The sequence below is a fragment of the Equus quagga genome, chromosome 14, assembly GCF_021613505.1.
Source record: "Equus quagga isolate Etosha38 chromosome 14, UCLA_HA_Equagga_1.0, whole genome shotgun sequence".
Classification (NCBI taxonomy): Eukaryota; Metazoa; Chordata; class Mammalia; order Perissodactyla; family Equidae; genus Equus; species Equus quagga.
Genome location: NC_060280.1, coordinates 30,221,702 through 30,238,824, shown reverse-complemented (window position 1 = coordinate 30,238,824; position 17,123 = coordinate 30,221,702). Strand labels below are relative to the sequence as shown.

The window sequence follows — 17,123 nt, the reverse complement described above, 5'->3', positions numbered from 1 at the left end:
TCCCCTCAAGACGTTTAATCTCAATTATTGCTATGACAGTCCTAAATACAGCAAGCACGCACCTGCATTCATTAACACAATTTGACTGAGCACCTCCTACGTGCCAGGCACTGTGCAAGGGACACGATACTGACACAACGGTAAGCATTAGAGATGCAATCCCTCCTATCACAAGGTTGAGAGCCCAGTGAGTGGGAGGTGCCATTTATTACTGAACTCTACTCACGTGCCAGGCTTGGAATATACTTTGTTACCTTCAATCCTCAGAATGATTTGTGATGAGGTAGAAATTGTCATCTCCATTTACAGATGAGGAAACAAACTCAGAGATGAGTCAATTTGCCCAAGATCTCTCTCGTAGGTAAGCAGCACTAGAGCCTGGAATTAAACTCACATCAACCTGACTCCAAAACCACTAGAGTGTACATTCACCCAGGTAGCTATCAGCATCGTCCCAGAAAGAAGAGTGGCTGCCCAAAGGAAATCAGGTACAGAGAATCTTACGTGTCTATATGCAAGGCAGAACTCCTGAACTGGGATCTGAAAGGTTTCCAGCTTATTGGATAGAGCTGGCCCAAAGGCCTCTCATTACCCACGCTCCCCTGAGTGTCATCCTAGCAGTTAAACCCACCTAGAAAACACCTCTCCAGGCCACCGAGCCTCAGTTGCCAACCTCCATCCACCCCAGTTTCCAGCTACAACAGTGCTCCTCTCTGCTTCTCCACAGTCTCCAGACATTAGAAAGAACACCTCTTCCTAAGATGCTCTTCAATTGTTTCAGGTTCTGCTATAATTCACCTGCACTATCTGCAAGACCCAAACAACTCACATCAAAAACAATTTTTCAGGCCAGCCCCGTGGCCTAGTGGTTAAGTTTGGTGCACTCTGCCTCAGTGGCCCGGGTCTGGTTCCCAGGTGTGGACCTACACCACTGGGTGGCAGCCATGCTGTGGCAGCGATCCACATACAAAATAGAGGAAGACTGGCACAGATGTTAGTTCAGGGCAAATCTTCCTCAGCAAAAAAAAAAAAAAAAAAAAAACAATTTTTCAAACTAAACCCATTTGTAAACTGGAGCTCTTCGGAATATATGCTGTTTTATCTCAACTAAAAAGAATAAACACTTGTGAATCTGTCTAATATTTTGTATCCCACAGTACTTATTTTAATAACAAGCATATAGTAGATACTTGATATTTATTGACAGAAATAAAATCATAAGTCACTTTTAGAACTAAATGCAGAAGAGTTTCATCATTATTTATTCAATTATCTCTGTCTGCATTGCTGTTAAACAGTTATGAGTTCCACATCTGTACGCCACATTAATGAAATTTTACTACATAAAATTAACAAGAACATACCACTCCCTAATAATGCCAGCAGAGGTTACTGAACACAGGATTCAAACTCACAGTGTATATTTTAGCTGAAGATTTTCAATGTATTAAATAGTTACCAAACACACTCCTAGAAGTGAGACTGAATTACTTGTCCATTACAGTATACAGTTGAGAGATTTACTAGGTTCCTAAGACTCAACAGAAATGAGAAAAGCCTTTTTGAGAAGCAGATAAACAAAGAGGCAAAAGTTCTGAGCAAACGACTTCAGCTTTTGGACTCATCGTGGCTGAAGGTACTTTTAAGTAACAGGCACAGAGGAAGGATGAACAGCAGCATCATCACCAGAAGTAATAACAGAAGTGTTTCTGCTTATAGCTAATGTTACACAACGAGAACGCTGACGAACTGGCCAACAAAAATTTCAGTCACTACTTTAAAAGTTGCTTTAAAACACACTTCCTTATTGCTTCACAAGTGTGAATTCTCTTCTGTATGGAATACGCATTCGTAAAATGTAATTCTGTTTCCAAAGCCTTGTCGCTTTAGCATTTTTTAAGTCCTCTATGAAATATTTCCAAAGCAGAGATGACAGCCACTTGCAATATTGTGATTGCAAATATATTTGGACTTATTTCTGCCACTGTGCTCCATGTTTCTGTTTACCACTTGTTCTCCTTTTCTGTCTCCCATCAAGATAACAAAGTGTTCTACTCTTTATATTCCCTTTTTTCTCTGCTACTTAAAAATCTTTATTCTCTGTTTCTAGTCTTTACTAGGTATCTTTAAATTTTTAACATGCACACTTGACCACACATTTTTCTAAGAAATTCTTAAGTTGTTGACCATCTCTAGCCATTTTCCAAACAAATCAGGACCTCAGTGAGTCTGAACTCTCTAAACCGCCTCCCTCACCTTACTGTGGTCTAGAGCAGAGCTTCTCAGACTCTCTGTGGACAAGGACGAGTTGCTATTCCTTCAATTCACTATGAACTGATACTGAAAGTTCTGAAAGACTTACTCTCACTTTTCATACGTTGCTCCCCACAGACAGTTCTGGCACCAGCTCTGGTCTACAGACTATAGTTTGAATGACAATGGTCAGTTTGCTTTATCTTAAAATACATAAACTTAGTCTAAGTTTTTGTTTGCTTGTTAGTTTACAGTCAGTAGTTAAATTCAGTAACATTTTAACCATTTTTATACACCTTGCTGTAATTTGCTGTTAGATGCCACATCTTCCCTTTGGGATCGCTTCTCTGCCCGCACCATTCAGTACTGATAAAGGGTCTGCGGGCAGTAAACACTCAATCTGTGTGTATTTAAAATTCTCTCTCTTTTACCCTCACCCTCGGGTGAAAGTTTACCAGAAACAGAACTACACATATACACTTTGAAGATATACTTCTGGTATCAACTGTTGCTGATGAGAAGTCTGCTATCGGTCTAATTCAAAGGGAATATTTCCTTTCTCTCTGCTAGCTTTTGAGATTTCCCCTTCTAATATTATCCCTAAAGATCTGCAGCTTCTCTAAGACGTCCTTTGTCAGCCTCTTTGTGTAACGGGGAGAGTCCTGTCTCAGCCGCTGGGCTCATTTAGTGCTCATCTCACCCAGAGGAGCCCATCTCTCAACCAAGCAGGCCCGAGGCCTATGGTCTCGCCTACTTCTTTGTGTTTCTACTCCATTTCTGTTCCAGACAGGTTTATTATCTTGCTTTTTGTTTCTTTGTTTTAGCAAGATGTCTCTTTAGATTCCTCTGATTTCATCAATCCTTGCTTTTGTTAGGTGCAGAAGAGGGTCTCAAAGTGTGCACTGCCATCTTGACTGGAAACGCTGCTTATGGCCTTCTTAAAAGTGAAAAAAAAAAAATGCTTTTTAAGGTTCAGCCTACACATCAAGTGTCAACTGAAAACTGGTATGGGGCAAGATAACCTGGACTTAGAAATTTATAAAACTCATTAACTGAAGGACTATAGAATAAAATTTACCACTTATTATAATCATATATTCAATAAACATTTATTGACCATTTGGTCATGAATCCCAGCTCTGCTACTCAGTAGCTGTGTAATCTTAGGAAAATCACTTAACTTCTCTGTGCCAGCTTTGTGAGGTTTACATGAGGTAAATTATGTAACACTACTCAGAATAGTGCCTGGCACAAGTGCTTACTAAACATTAGCTATTATTACTATTGTCAGGGGAAACGCTCTGCACTCCCATGTTTCCACACAGGAGAAAAACTTTCCACTCCATTTCTCAGGAGAGAAGCTCACAAAAAGAATGTTTCGGGCTTCTCTGTGTCCTTCACTCACTCCTCCCAGGACAGGCAGATGACCTGTCTGACTGCCGAGCTTCAGATGAGACTGAGTGTGACTGCCAGAGTTCTTTCCAGGCCCCCTCCATTCAGGAACAGCCTGTCTGGAGCACACTGACATCCTGCCTTTGGCTGGGAGGACCAGGCTCTGCCCTGTAAGCGGAAGACCTCAGTTTTGCTTGCTTTGTTATTTTTGGGGGGAGGTTCAATTTGGAAGAAAGTATATACGAGCTCTTTTAGCTGCAGAATTTAAGCCACATTTGTCAATTAGTTTTATCAGTAATAAAACCTACATTCTGATCTCCATTCATCTATCATCTGTCTTATTCTAACTTGTTCCAAACTCAGGAGGAGAAGAAAGGGGTATTAGTTATAGGCCTACCTAAAACCTCAACTAATAGCATCTGGCTCTAGGGTTCTTAGGGAGATTAAATACAATAATAATAAATATAAAGCTCTTAAAACAGTGTTTGACAGATAGTAACATCCAATAGACATTAGCTTTTAATATTATTACTGTGTGCCAGACCTTGTGCTAGACGGTGAGCTGGTGACCAGTTGCAGGAGTAACTAATCCTTCAACAGTGTCCACACGGCTAACCCCATGAATGGGGTATTACAAACAGAAGCAGCACAATTCTCTTATTCAACCAAACATTTTTACTAAGCAAACACCATGCCTCAAAAAGTGTGACAGATACTGGAAATTCAAAATTACATATGGAAATCTGTCCTCAAGAAGTTTACAGGCTAGAAAGGAAGAAGGAGTTATAATGTGGTACAGCTCATCTCAAAGGTATACACAGGGTGTTGCTATCTACTGGAACTCAAAAGATGGGGCTTTAAAGCAGAGAAAGAAAACAAGCATATCAGAGCTTGAACTGAATTTTGATGAAGTCACCTAGAATACCTTCCATTTTGCCAAATCCAATGGGCAATTCTCAGTTCTCATCTTATTTAACCCCCCCCCCCCTTAAAAATCAAAAAAGAGAAAAACTAAAAGCCTCTCTTCCTCTGGCCTCTGAGATTCCATAAGACTTCACTCTACTTTCCTTATATATCTCTCACCACTCCTCCTCAGTCACCTTTTCCAATGCCTCCTCCTCTCTTTGGCCTTTTAAAAAAAAGTTAGAGTCCTCAAGATTGGTTACGAAGCCCCCTTTCTGCTCACGGTACAGCTTGTCCCTAGTCTATCTTACCTGTAACTCAGGATTTCAATGACCATTTCCATGGGCCCCACATTTATATATCTAACTCACTTCTCTCCTCCGAACTCCAGACTCGTATATCCAATGCCTACTTAACATCTACACATGGATGTTCAAAGGCGTCTCCAACTCCGTAGGATCAAATCTCAACTCGCGACCTGCCTCCACCATCCCCGGGCTGCCTCTAGCTCCCTTAGTTCTCTCAGCGCCTGGCAGCTTCGTCCATCCAGTTCTTCACCCAAGCCAGAAGCCAAAAAGTCATCCTCAGCACCTTCTTTCTTCCTATACCCTAAATGCAAACCATCACCAAGTCCTAATAACTTTACCTCCTAAAACGTTCCTAAATCTGTCTTCTCTCTAGTCTACCATGACCCTGTCCTGGAGTATCAGCATCTCTCATCTGATATACTTTAAGATCTTTCTTACTGTTTTCCCACATACATTCTTGCCTCTTCTATAATCAGTCTTTACTGGTAGCCAGAGTGAAATTATTAAAACACAAACCTAATTATACCTCTGCCGAGCTTAAATATCCTTCAACACACTCCACTGCTCTTAGCATAAAATCCTTTAAAAGACTCTGTATTATGTGGCCCCTGCCAACCCTTCCAGCCTCATCCAGTATCACTCTCCCTTATTACCCTGACCTTCCTTCAGCCCCTCAAACTTACCACTTCCCCTTCCATTTCATGGCCTTCCAACATGTTACCCTTCTCTGCCTGGAATGCTCTCTCTATTCAGCTCCCACTCCCTCCACATTATTCACTTCCACTCATCCTCAGGATTGTAACCTTGAAAGTCAAATGCCCGAAGGCCTTTCCTGAGCCAACAGAGTAGGTAAGGTCCTTATTTCACGCTTTTATAGGACTTACCAGCCTTTGTGTTTATACATTTAGGTTAGGTTACTTCATCAGTGTCTGTCTCTTCCATACACTCCCTGACAGCAGGAAAATATCCATTTGCTCCCCACTGTACCCTCAGCCCTTAGAGCACAGTGGCTGACATACAGCAAGTGCCCAATAAATAGTTGTTGAATCAATGAAGCATTCTCGCAGTAGCATTTCAGACAACCAAGAATTATGAAGCAACGTGATCACTAAGAGGAAGTAATGTAGAAAACACCTCATTTGTGAGGCGGTTTGTGGCTAGAGTTAAGCGGTCTAAACAACATGAATCACCCGGCATGGTACTGGGAAATATGAATTCTCTTCCCTCGTCTTTCTCTAATCATCTTTAGATATAGAGACAGCACTGACTGTAATATAACTTGACTCAAGGTTTCTTAAATTTATTGAAAGTTGTAAAAGATATCTGAAACATTCAATAAAATTGTATTGCATTTAATAAAAATTCACCATTCTTTCTTAACCCCCAAAGAGTTACGTAGAATAAGAACAAAGAGCTAGTTCAGATTTTCTTTCAGGAAAATTAATATAATCTGGATTTAGAAAAGATGAATTGGGGTGGTTACATAATAAGTTTTCACTTTAAAAAGCATTCACCTTAAGCCACACTAAACAACAGGCTTAGAATAATACCTAAAACATGCCTGTATTTACACAGAGCTTTCCCCCCATACGTCAAGGCACACCTGCACTAAACAAAACTCACGACATTAGGAAAATCCTCTTACCTTATGTTCAAATGGAGCACCGTAGTAGCCATCATTCAACCCAAAAATTATTTCATTTTGGTTGCGGGCATGAATCTGAGAAAGGAGGAAAAGATGTTATTAGTTCGTCTCATCGCAATAGAGTGTTAACATGATCGGAGAATGACTGTTATAACAGGACCTGCCTCAATGCTGAGAAACAGGCTGGCTGCATCTAACAAGGCAGCAGAAAACAAACCGTTCATCATAAGACCACGTAAGCAATTTAGAGTGTCCTGCTTTAGTGGACGGACTCCAAAATCACCACAGGAGATCAAGGCACCGACATTCATACATATTTTCCACAAACACTTCTCAAGTCATTATGGAAAGGCTATTCCTGAAGTTCAGGGGATTCAGAGGCATACTATACATTCTCTCATCTCAAAGAAATTGCAATCCAGTTAGTCAGTAAGAGTGCTTTAAAATATAAGAAGCCCTAGAAAAAACATAAAAGATTATTTTCTATTTTTAAAAAGACAGTTAAAAAAATAATATCCAATCCCTAAAGTCTTTAAGCGCTTATCAATTATTGTCTGCCTACTACCCTCCTTCAAAGGCAACTGATTTGAGCCTCCGTCAGTGCCACCCCAAAGAGAACTTCATCTAAAAGGTGGGAGGATTAAAACTTTAAAAACTGAAGAACTAAGATTAAAAAATAACTCAAAATAGTATAAAGTGTCCAATTGTGAAACATAAAAATAGATTTAGTTACTTGATCAGAAAGAGCTGTTGGCTAAAAAATCTTTTAATTGTTTCTACAGTGAAGTGTTAACACAAGGGTTCAAATGGGGGAAAGACAAGAAGGACTGCCAGAATAGACTATTCCATCTCTTCTTTCTGTCGCCAGAGACAGACAGGCCAAAGCCAACAGCAGCAAAATTCCTGTGAACATTTATCTGACTTCCATACCTCCTACATCTATTACTAAAGCAAAATTAATCATACTCTCCCTGTTTACCTACATCATCTACTTAACTGAATACAATACCAAAAGATGAGTCTGTAATAGTAAACTCATATCAATCTCAGGAAGTATTTCATTTTATGAGAGAAAAGGAAAAACATTATGAAATCAGTTTCAATATTAGAAGTGACCCAAAATTTTACAAACATAAAATTTTGTGTGTGTGTGTGTGCTTTTCTCCCCGAATCCCCCCAGTACATAGTTGCATATTTTAGCTGAGGGTCCCTCTAGCTGTGGCATGTGGGACTCCACCTCAACGTGGCCCTATGAGCGGTGCCACGTCCGCACCCAGGATCCAAACCGGCAAAACCCTGGGCTGCCAAAGCAGAGCGGGCAAACTTAACCAGTCGGCCACGGGGCCGGCCTCTGCATAAAATATTTTATAAACGTATACACCGGGGGCGGGGAAGATTAAAATCATATGCATCAAAATATTAACAATGGTTGTAGCTGGGCAAGACAATTACACATAATTTTCTTATTCTCTTCTCTGTGCTTTTCAAAATTTTCAGTGTCCACAAAGAATAGGTATTACTAAAATTAAGAAAATATCCCATTAAAGAAGGGGGTGGGTGGCACTATGGGCAGGAGCAAATCTTACAGGAAGGTGAAGTTCTCACAGCATAAGCCTCATGAAGATGCACATTAAAATAGTTTGTTGAAAAACAGGAGACAATTTGATTCCAGTGCTTGAAAAGACATTGGGCTAAAAAAACATCAAGCGGTCTGGGTTCTAATTTCGACTCCAGCTGTTTCATAAGGAACTCTGACCTGTTTATCCTTATGGTACACTCTAGTGACCAGCACTCTACCCGACATACAGTAGTTACTTAATGGGAATGGTCCATGCTTTAATTCCCTCATCAGCCAAAAGCAGAAACACCCCTTGCTCCATCTTACAGGGGTGTCATAAAGATGAAATGAGGTAAGTGGACATGAAAGCCCTTTTGGAAGTTAGACATGAACAATACTGGGGGAAAAAATCTAATCATGTATCAGAATCAGGCAACCATAAAGCTCAGAAAGATCCCTTTGCTCCTCACTAATCCAGAAAAAGGAAAACGTGCTTAACACAACAGGCTGCATCATATTCCACACTACCATGTACATCTCGGAACTGCTGAATTACGCTAGTAAGAAGTGTGGATATATACCACCCTCTACTCATGAATTATAGATTACTGACCCAACAATAACTGTGTTAGAATCTTACTATGGAGATTACAGAACACGGTCTCTGTTAATCCAACCACAACCTCATATTTTGATCCCTTTATGAAAAAGGGCACACTTTTTAAGACAACTGATTAGAGCTGGTGAAATGAATAATACAGTCTTAGCAAGGGAACAAGCAATAGCCTAAAATCCACCAATCACTGTGTGACCTTGAGCAAATCACTCCATCTCTGAGCTTCTGTTTTCTCATTTAAATACTGAGGAAAATAACAACACCTGCTCACATGATCTTCAAAAGGCCCCGGTCACTGTGCTCATGTAGAATGACTGTGTAAATATAAAAAGACACCCAAACACGAAAAGGGTTTAAAGTTGCTGTTGTCATTAATACAAAGTTCTAACCACTTAAACTAAGGACAAGAACTTCTTTCACCATACATGCCCCACGTAAGCAACACCAACAAATTCTCCCAATTCCCACCTGGAACAAAGCTATTTTCAAACCCCTCTGCCCCTCTGTCATCAATATCCAAGTCAAGACCAGCTTAATTCATGACTTCTGGGGAAAACACCCTGATTAAATCTATTATCTCTAAAGGCTGTTCAGGAAATTGGGTTCCAACTGTAGCTCTAACACAAGTATGTGAGTCCAGACTAGTTGCATCGCCACTCTGGGCCCTTGTTTCCTCATCTAAAAATGAATGGATCAGATCATGCTGTGTTATGTCATAGTTTGTGCCTATCCCCATCATTCTCCTCCAGCTAATTCCAAACTATCATTCAAAATTCACTCAGGACTATCAACCAACTTAGCCCAATTGACATTTTTAAAATATTCCATTCAATAACAGCAGAACACACATCACATACGTGAAACACTGACCAAGACAGACCACCTATTCTAGGCCATAAAATAAATCTCAAAAAACTTAAAGGACTGAAATCATACAAACTATTTTCTCTAAACTCAACAGAATTAAAGGAGAAATCAACAAAATAAGGACATCTGAAAAATCCATAAATGTTTGAAAATTAAACCACACACCTCTAAATAATCCTTGGGTCAAGAAGACGTAAAAGGGAAATCAGAAAATATTTTGAACCAAATGAAAATGAAAATGCAATATCAAAATTTGTGGGTCACAGCTAAAGTTAATGCTTAGAGGAAAATTTATTAAATGCTTATTTTAGAAAAAAGAAGTCTCAAATCAGTAATCTAAGACCCTACCTCAAGAAACTAGCAAAGAAGAGCAAATTAAACCCAAAGCAAGCAAAAGAAAAAACACACAAGGAAAAAAGCCGAAATCAATGAAATTGAAAATTATAAGAGGAATCAATGAAACCAAACACTACTTCTTTGAAAAACTGATAAAAATTAATAAATCTCTAGTCAGAGTGATCAAGAAAAAAAGAGAAGACAGAAATAGCAAGAATGAAAGAGGAAAGGATCATTATATATCCTACATACATTAAAAGGACATGGTAATACTGTAGAAAATTTTATACCAATAAATTTCAAATCTTAGGTAAAATCAACAAATTCTTTGGAAGACAACAATCAAAGCTCATTTAAGACGACACAGATAATCTCAATAGCCCTATATCTATCTAATAAAGTAATTGAAGTCACACTTTTAAACTTTCCCACAAAGAAATCTTAACACCCAGATGGCTTCACTGAAGAATCCTGTCAAACATCTGTGGAATAAATAATAACTCTACCCAATTCCTTCAGATAATACAGGAAGAGTAAACACTTCCCAATCCATTTTACGAGCAGCAGTACTCTGATACTAAACCAGACAAGGACACTGCAAGAAAAGTACGGACCAATATCCCCCAGGGACATAGATGAAAGAAGCCTTAACAAAATACTAGCTAATCAAACCTACCGTGAATGAAAGGAAACTTTCTCAACCTGATAAAATGTCACAAAATTTACAGCTGACATTACATTTAATAGCGAAAGACTGAATGCTTTCCCCCAAGAACAGCAACAAAACGGGGATGTCCACTCTTCTCACTTCTTACTCAACACTGTACTGAGGTCTTAATCAGTGAAATAAGAAAAAGACATACACATGAGAAAGGAAAAAATTAAACCATGTGTTCATAGAGAGCATGATTGCCTACATAGAAATCTACAAAGAAATCCACAAAAAAACTTACTACATCTAATAAACAAGCTTAACAAGGTCATAGAATACAAACTCAACACAGAAATGTTTCTATATACTAGGAACAAAAATTGGAAATAGGAATATTTTTTAAAGGAATATCATTTGAATTAGCATCAAAAAACATGAAACCTGTAGGTCCAAATCTAACAAAATATGTGCCAGATCCGTAAGCTGAAAATTACAAATAATTGATGAGTGAGATCAAAGAAGATTTTCATGATTGGAGAGATATAGCATGTCTGTAGACTGAAACACTCGATACTATCAAGAGTCAATCGTCCCCCAAATTTTCTTAGATTCAACACCTATAAAAATCAAGCAGGACTTTTGTAGAAGTTGACAAACTAATTCCAAAGTGTGTACACAAAAGCAAAAGACCTAGAACGGCCAGAAGAATTTTGAAAAAAGAACAAAGTTGGAGAATTCATATTACATGAATTCAAGACTATAGAAAACTACAATAATCAAGATAATGTGGTATTGGTATAAGGACAGACACATAGATCAATGAAATAGAACAGAGTCCAGAAACAGATCCACACAAATGATTTTCAACAACTGATTTTCAACAAAGCCAAAAGGTAATTCAATAGAGAAATAATAGCCTCTACAACAAAGAGTACAGGAACAAATGTTCATCCATCTGCAAAACAATGAACCTCGCTCTTCACATAAAAGTTAATTCAAAACGGATCCCAGACATAAATGTGAAACTATAAACTTCTAGAAGAATTTCACACAAGAAAATCTTTGTGATCTTGGGTTAGGCAAAGATGTCTTGGATAAGACACAAAAAGCACGAAACATAAAAGAAAAAACTGATATAGTGGATTCAATCAACATTTAAAAACTTCTGTTCTTTGAATGACACTTTAAAAAATGAAAAGATAAGCCACAGACTGGCAGAAAATCATTGGAAAATACTTATAAAGGACTGACTGATATCCAGAATACATAAAGAAATAATATCAACAACATTAAATTGTTTCTTTAAAAGAAATACATCAGAAAGTATAACTGAGTAAATATTAAGGAACATCAATGTTGTCTGTAGAGACGACTAACATTTTAGGGTTGCCTTTAACAGCAGTCCCACAGGAATCACCAAATAGAAATGGCACTCAGTCCAAGGTGGGTGAGTGGCTACCACAGACTGCATGCGCACCAGCGCGGCAGAGCACAAGGCTGCATGTATACACCAGTGCGGCAGAGCACAAGGCAGTGAGCTTTTAAGTCACCAGGCCTAGATTTAGGTCCAAGTCCACCTAGCAGTATGACCTTGAGCAGTTTCTTAAGCTCCTGGAGGCTCAATTTTCCCATCTGGAAAATAAGGGCGTAATATCAACCTTCACAAGGTCGCTATAAACATTAATCGTAATGACCTATGTCTGGGGATGGCAAAGAGGTCTCATTTCATATACAATTCTGATTATCGCTAGCTGGGTCCTGGAACACTGTGTTGAAAAGGATTAGGGAGCTACTTCTGAGCTTAGCTGGAAGAGTGCTAGGACTAGTGAGCTCCATCACTCATGGGGAACGGGAAGGGGTATGGAAGCCAGGCATCTGTCATCCTTGTGCCCAGTGAACAGCAGCTCTTCTTATTCCTGCAATAACCCAACTCAACTGCACCTTAAGAGAAGTGTTTAAAAGCATGTTCCTTATTTTCAACTTAATTTTCAGATTCTAGGGGAGAACATCCAGTACGACAGAAGCAGCAGAATGCTATAAGAAAGCACGCTCTTCCTATGAAAAAAAATCCTCTTAAATTATCAGCTTAGGGCACTTCTTCATAAGTTTCTTCAGTTAAAGGTTACTTTTTAAACTTGGCAATGACTCAAATTTCTATAATTAAGTAAACAATCATAAAAGCTCTCTCTTCATAACAGGAAATGTAGAATTAGAAGCACCAACAGAATTTAGAGAAGACAACTACTCAAAACTACAGTCTGAAAATTACCTGCTGACCCAAGTATTTCAGCCCATCCAAACAGACTTTCCACTCAATCAAGAGCTGGTAGACGTCCTCCTTTCCACCCCATATCTTCACCACGAAACAAGACACGGATGTATCAAGACGGTCCGGCATTATTCCAAAGTCGAGACTCCGCCACGTTGGATTCTGTTGATAGAAATGAAACCATGCTTTACGAAGACTCCAACTTGTTTACAGTTATTTCAGTTAGGTTGTAAATCACTTTGTTTATAAAAACCAAAAGACCTCATAAATACATTAAATTGCAAACTTAAGTGAACCGAGAAGACATTCCAATTAACATGACGGGGTGATAACGGTACTTCTGAATTTCTCTGCTTATTTATTATAGTCATTAGAAGGAGGATACATTCTAATCTCTCATTAATATGGCTTCATAAGGTATTTCATTTACTTATTCAACACTTAATACACAATTATTAAGAACCACCACAGAAACAATGCCCTTAAAGTACCTTCAACTTATTGCTGGATTCAAATATCTATTTAAATAATTACGTTGTTCCGTGAAAAGTTCAACAACAGAACTATGCAAAAGGTTACACGGTGGGACAGGAGGGAATAATAAACTTTGATGGAACAGGGGAAAGACCACAGAGGCTGTGAAACTCGACTTTTAAAGGACAGATAGGATTTCACCACCAGTTTAAAATAACGAGTTCTAGGCAACTGGGAACCTAACAAACAAGGGCTCCGAGGCGTGAAACAGCAAGGTGTGGGCAGGGAGCTAAGACAACTGCGCAGCACGTCACACAGAGAGGCAGGACACAAAGCTGGAGAGATCAACAATGGACTAAACTGAAGGATCTTTCATGCCTTCCCAAGGAGGCAGTCCTTTACTCTGTACAAGATGTGGGGCCACTGAAATGTTTTAAGGTTAAGATGACACGGTCAACTTTATGCTCTGAAGTAACTTTTCATTGAGAATCATCCAGATGGTTGAAACAGTCTCTGAAAATTGAAAATGTTAAGAAGCTTTAATAACATCAATAGACATGAACTACAATGCATCAATTACCTTCATTTATTTCCCCCATATTAAATGTTAGGGCTTTTATTGCTGAATGTAACGATAATCAATCTTATTAAATTAGCAATTTTCACATTACATAAATCAGTGAATCAAAGGCTCCTCATATAAAGGTAACTGTTCTTGGTTTTGCGGCAGTTTTTCCCTGACCAAATGGGAGAAGAGAACAGAGTAGCGTGTTTTTGTTTCAGGGGATACACTGATGTATGTGTTTTTTCGGGCTGGTTGTTGAAGTTTCAGGAGAAGAGACATGACTTCCAGTTTCATAGCACTTATGTCTGATCTATCTTTTTCACTTATATTTTGATACTTTTATTGTCTGATTTCCTTCCACTAAAATAAAAGCTCTGATAGACAGGAACATTGCCTGACTTGTTTACCACAAGACTCCCCAAAGCTCCAAAAGTACCTGGTGTGCTCAGTAAATATTTGCTGAATGAGTGAATTAATGTCCAATTAACTGATATGGATCTGAGGACTCTCAAAGACTACTGAATAGGATAGTAATGACATTTAGTAAGCACATTTATGGAAATCAGTTTGATTCTGGATCATATCAAAACTAAATTCCAGTCATCCAAGAATTTCAACCTAAGATCAACAGAATTCCATTCTTCTACGACCCCCAGACTCTATCCCATTATTACTGTTTTAGCGGCCCTGCTAAACAGGGGTAAAGTTTCATTTAAATATGAACATGAGCATTAAAGTCTAGGAATAATTATGCAGACCTGTACTACAAGAAACGCTAAAAGAAGTTCTTCAAGCTGAAGGGAAACGACACCTGACAGAAACCTGGATCTATAAGAAGGAATGAAGAGCCCAGCAATGGTAAATATCGAGTAAACAGAGAAGACTATGTTTTTCTTATCCTATTTTCTTTATATCATATATGACTGTTTAAAGCAAAAACTATAACTGTACAGAGGGTTTATAATCTACGTCCAGGTCACACACATGAAAGTAACAGCACAAACGACAGAAGGTGGATAACTGGAACTATACTCTCTCCAGGTTCTTCCATTTTACACGAAATAGTTGAGTGCATACAATAATCCCCAGAGCAACAATTTAAAAATGAACGCAAAGAGTGCAGCTAAAAAGGCAAAGAAAGAATCTAAAATAGAATATGAAAAAATAAGGATATTTTATATACACATTATATACTTTATACATATACACACTGTATAATGATTCCATTTATAGGAAGTTCTAAAAGAGGCAAAACTAATCTGTGGTGAAAAATGGTTTCCTCTTGTTGGGGGAGGGATTGAGCACAAGGGAACTTTCTGGAATGATGGGAAATGTCTACATCTTGACAAGCATATATGCATTCATCAAAACTCAGCAAACTGGGGCCAGCCCCGTGGCCTAGTGGTTCAGTTTGGCGTGCGCCGCTTCAGCAGCCCAGGTTTGACTCCCAGGTGCAGACCTACACCACTCATCAGTGGCCATGCTTTTGCAGCGACCTACATACAAATAGAGGAAGACTGGCACAGATGTTAGCTCAGGGTGAATCTTCCTCAGCAAACAAAAAAGAAACTCAGAAAACTGAGTTTGAGTTTCAAAATTTATGCATTTCACTGTACATAAGTTCTACTTTCTTAATAGAAACCCCATAAATAAATATTAAACTCTAGTGCATAGGTCTGCTTTTTGTAGTGATAAGGGTTGGCATTTCTGAAGCCACCTGCTGTACATTCTAAGCGTGAGTGAATGAGTGAACATTCTGAGGACAGTGGGAGCCAAGTTTCTCACTGTTGGGGAATGGAGCCACAAACCAACTGAAAGTCCAGTTGGACTGAAATTGGAGATATTGGTATGGACATATGGGTTTTAAAAGACAGAGCAACAGCTATGGGGGGGGAGCGTTTCCTAGCTCAGTACCCTAAGAAAATCTACAAGGAATGAGCACCCCAGTAACAACAAGCATGCCCAGATCTTGCTGCCTTTTTAGCATTTTCACTAAAAGGAACCACTTCTTTGAGGAAAAGGCTTATTCCAGGGCTGCAGCTGGGAAAGTAGAAAATGAGTCTGGAACACCCTGTGCCAGAAAGTAAGGAAGCACTCAAAGAATGATGGGGACATATCAAAAGGATACCAATTTACAGGGATCTCATTAACCAAACGTGGCGTAATTTAAGCAAAGTTAGTAATAACAGTAATGGATTATAAGCCACCGAATAAAAGAAGAACCTATGAGTTCATAATGATATAAATTAATAAATAACTAATAAATGGGAGATTAAAGTAAAGTTAGAATGCCAACTAATAAATATAAAAGAAATGATCGGAGTTAGAAAATCATCAATGGATGCTAAAACTGGTGAGCAAGCATGTGTTGAGAAGTAGGATATATACAAAGTCTCAAAGTATCTGCCCCACAAATCACTTATTAATTGTAAAAGGAAAAATTGTAACTTCACAGTGGAGCAATCTGACAGGCCCCACCTTAATCCAGTGATCAAAGTTAACATCAATATTGGGAGAAGCCAACGAGAACTGCCTCCTACAGCAAATCACTGAAAAGGATATAGCATTACTTCTACGGTTTTCCTGCCAAAATGCATAACTTGAATCAAATCATGAGGCAACATCAGAAAACAAAGTGAAGGACAGTCTATAAAATAACTGGCCTGTATAGTTTTAAATGTTGAAGTCAAAAACACCACGAAAAAAGGCTAAAGAACTGTTCTAGACTGACGGAGAATAAAGCAACATGACAACTGAAAACAGTATGGAGGTTACTAAAAAAATTAAAAATGGAACTACCATATGATCTAGCAATTTCAGTTCCAGTTACTTATCCAAAGGAAATGAAATCAGTATCTCAGAAATATATAGACTCCCATGCTCACTGCAGAATTGTTCACAACAGCCAAGATACAGAAACACCTAATGTCCATCAACAGGGCCAATCTTCCTCACCAAGAACCAAAAAAAAAAGGAATAAAACTAATTTTTAGAAGACCCAATAACGGAAAAGATACATCTTACAAGGAGATGCCTGCAGAGATGAATCAAATGAAGGCGTCTCCTCATGACGCAGTTTGAGGCCCTAAAGCCTAAGAGTCGGAGGGCCTTCCAGGCCTTCGAATTACACCTCCTGAAAAGGCAGACAATTATTCCTAGTGCGTAAGGAGTTTATCTCTATGTGTAAGGAACACTTATTTCTATGCCTATGTGTAAGATCACCTCTCAACAGAAGTACACGTGCTCTAGAATATGAGATGGACAGTATAATTGCAGATTCTCACT

At 38.8% G+C, this 17,123-nt stretch overlaps 1 protein-coding gene across 3 annotated transcripts in view; it reads right to left on the bottom strand.

The window, feature by feature from the left end:
• The window catches only part of UVRAG (UV radiation resistance associated), a 305,917-nt gene that overhangs the window by 242,811 nt on the left and 45,983 nt on the right, over positions 1–17,123 (bottom strand). For all 3 annotated transcript variants that reach the window (XM_046685391.1, XM_046685392.1, XM_046685393.1), the window contains 2 exons: positions 12,800–12,961; positions 6,502–6,576 (listed from right to left, as the gene is read on the bottom strand). In XM_046685391.1, coding sequence (XP_046541347.1) covers positions 6,502–6,576; positions 12,800–12,961 — 237 coding nt within the window. The remainder of the gene's footprint in view (positions 1–6,501; positions 6,577–12,799; positions 12,962–17,123) is intronic.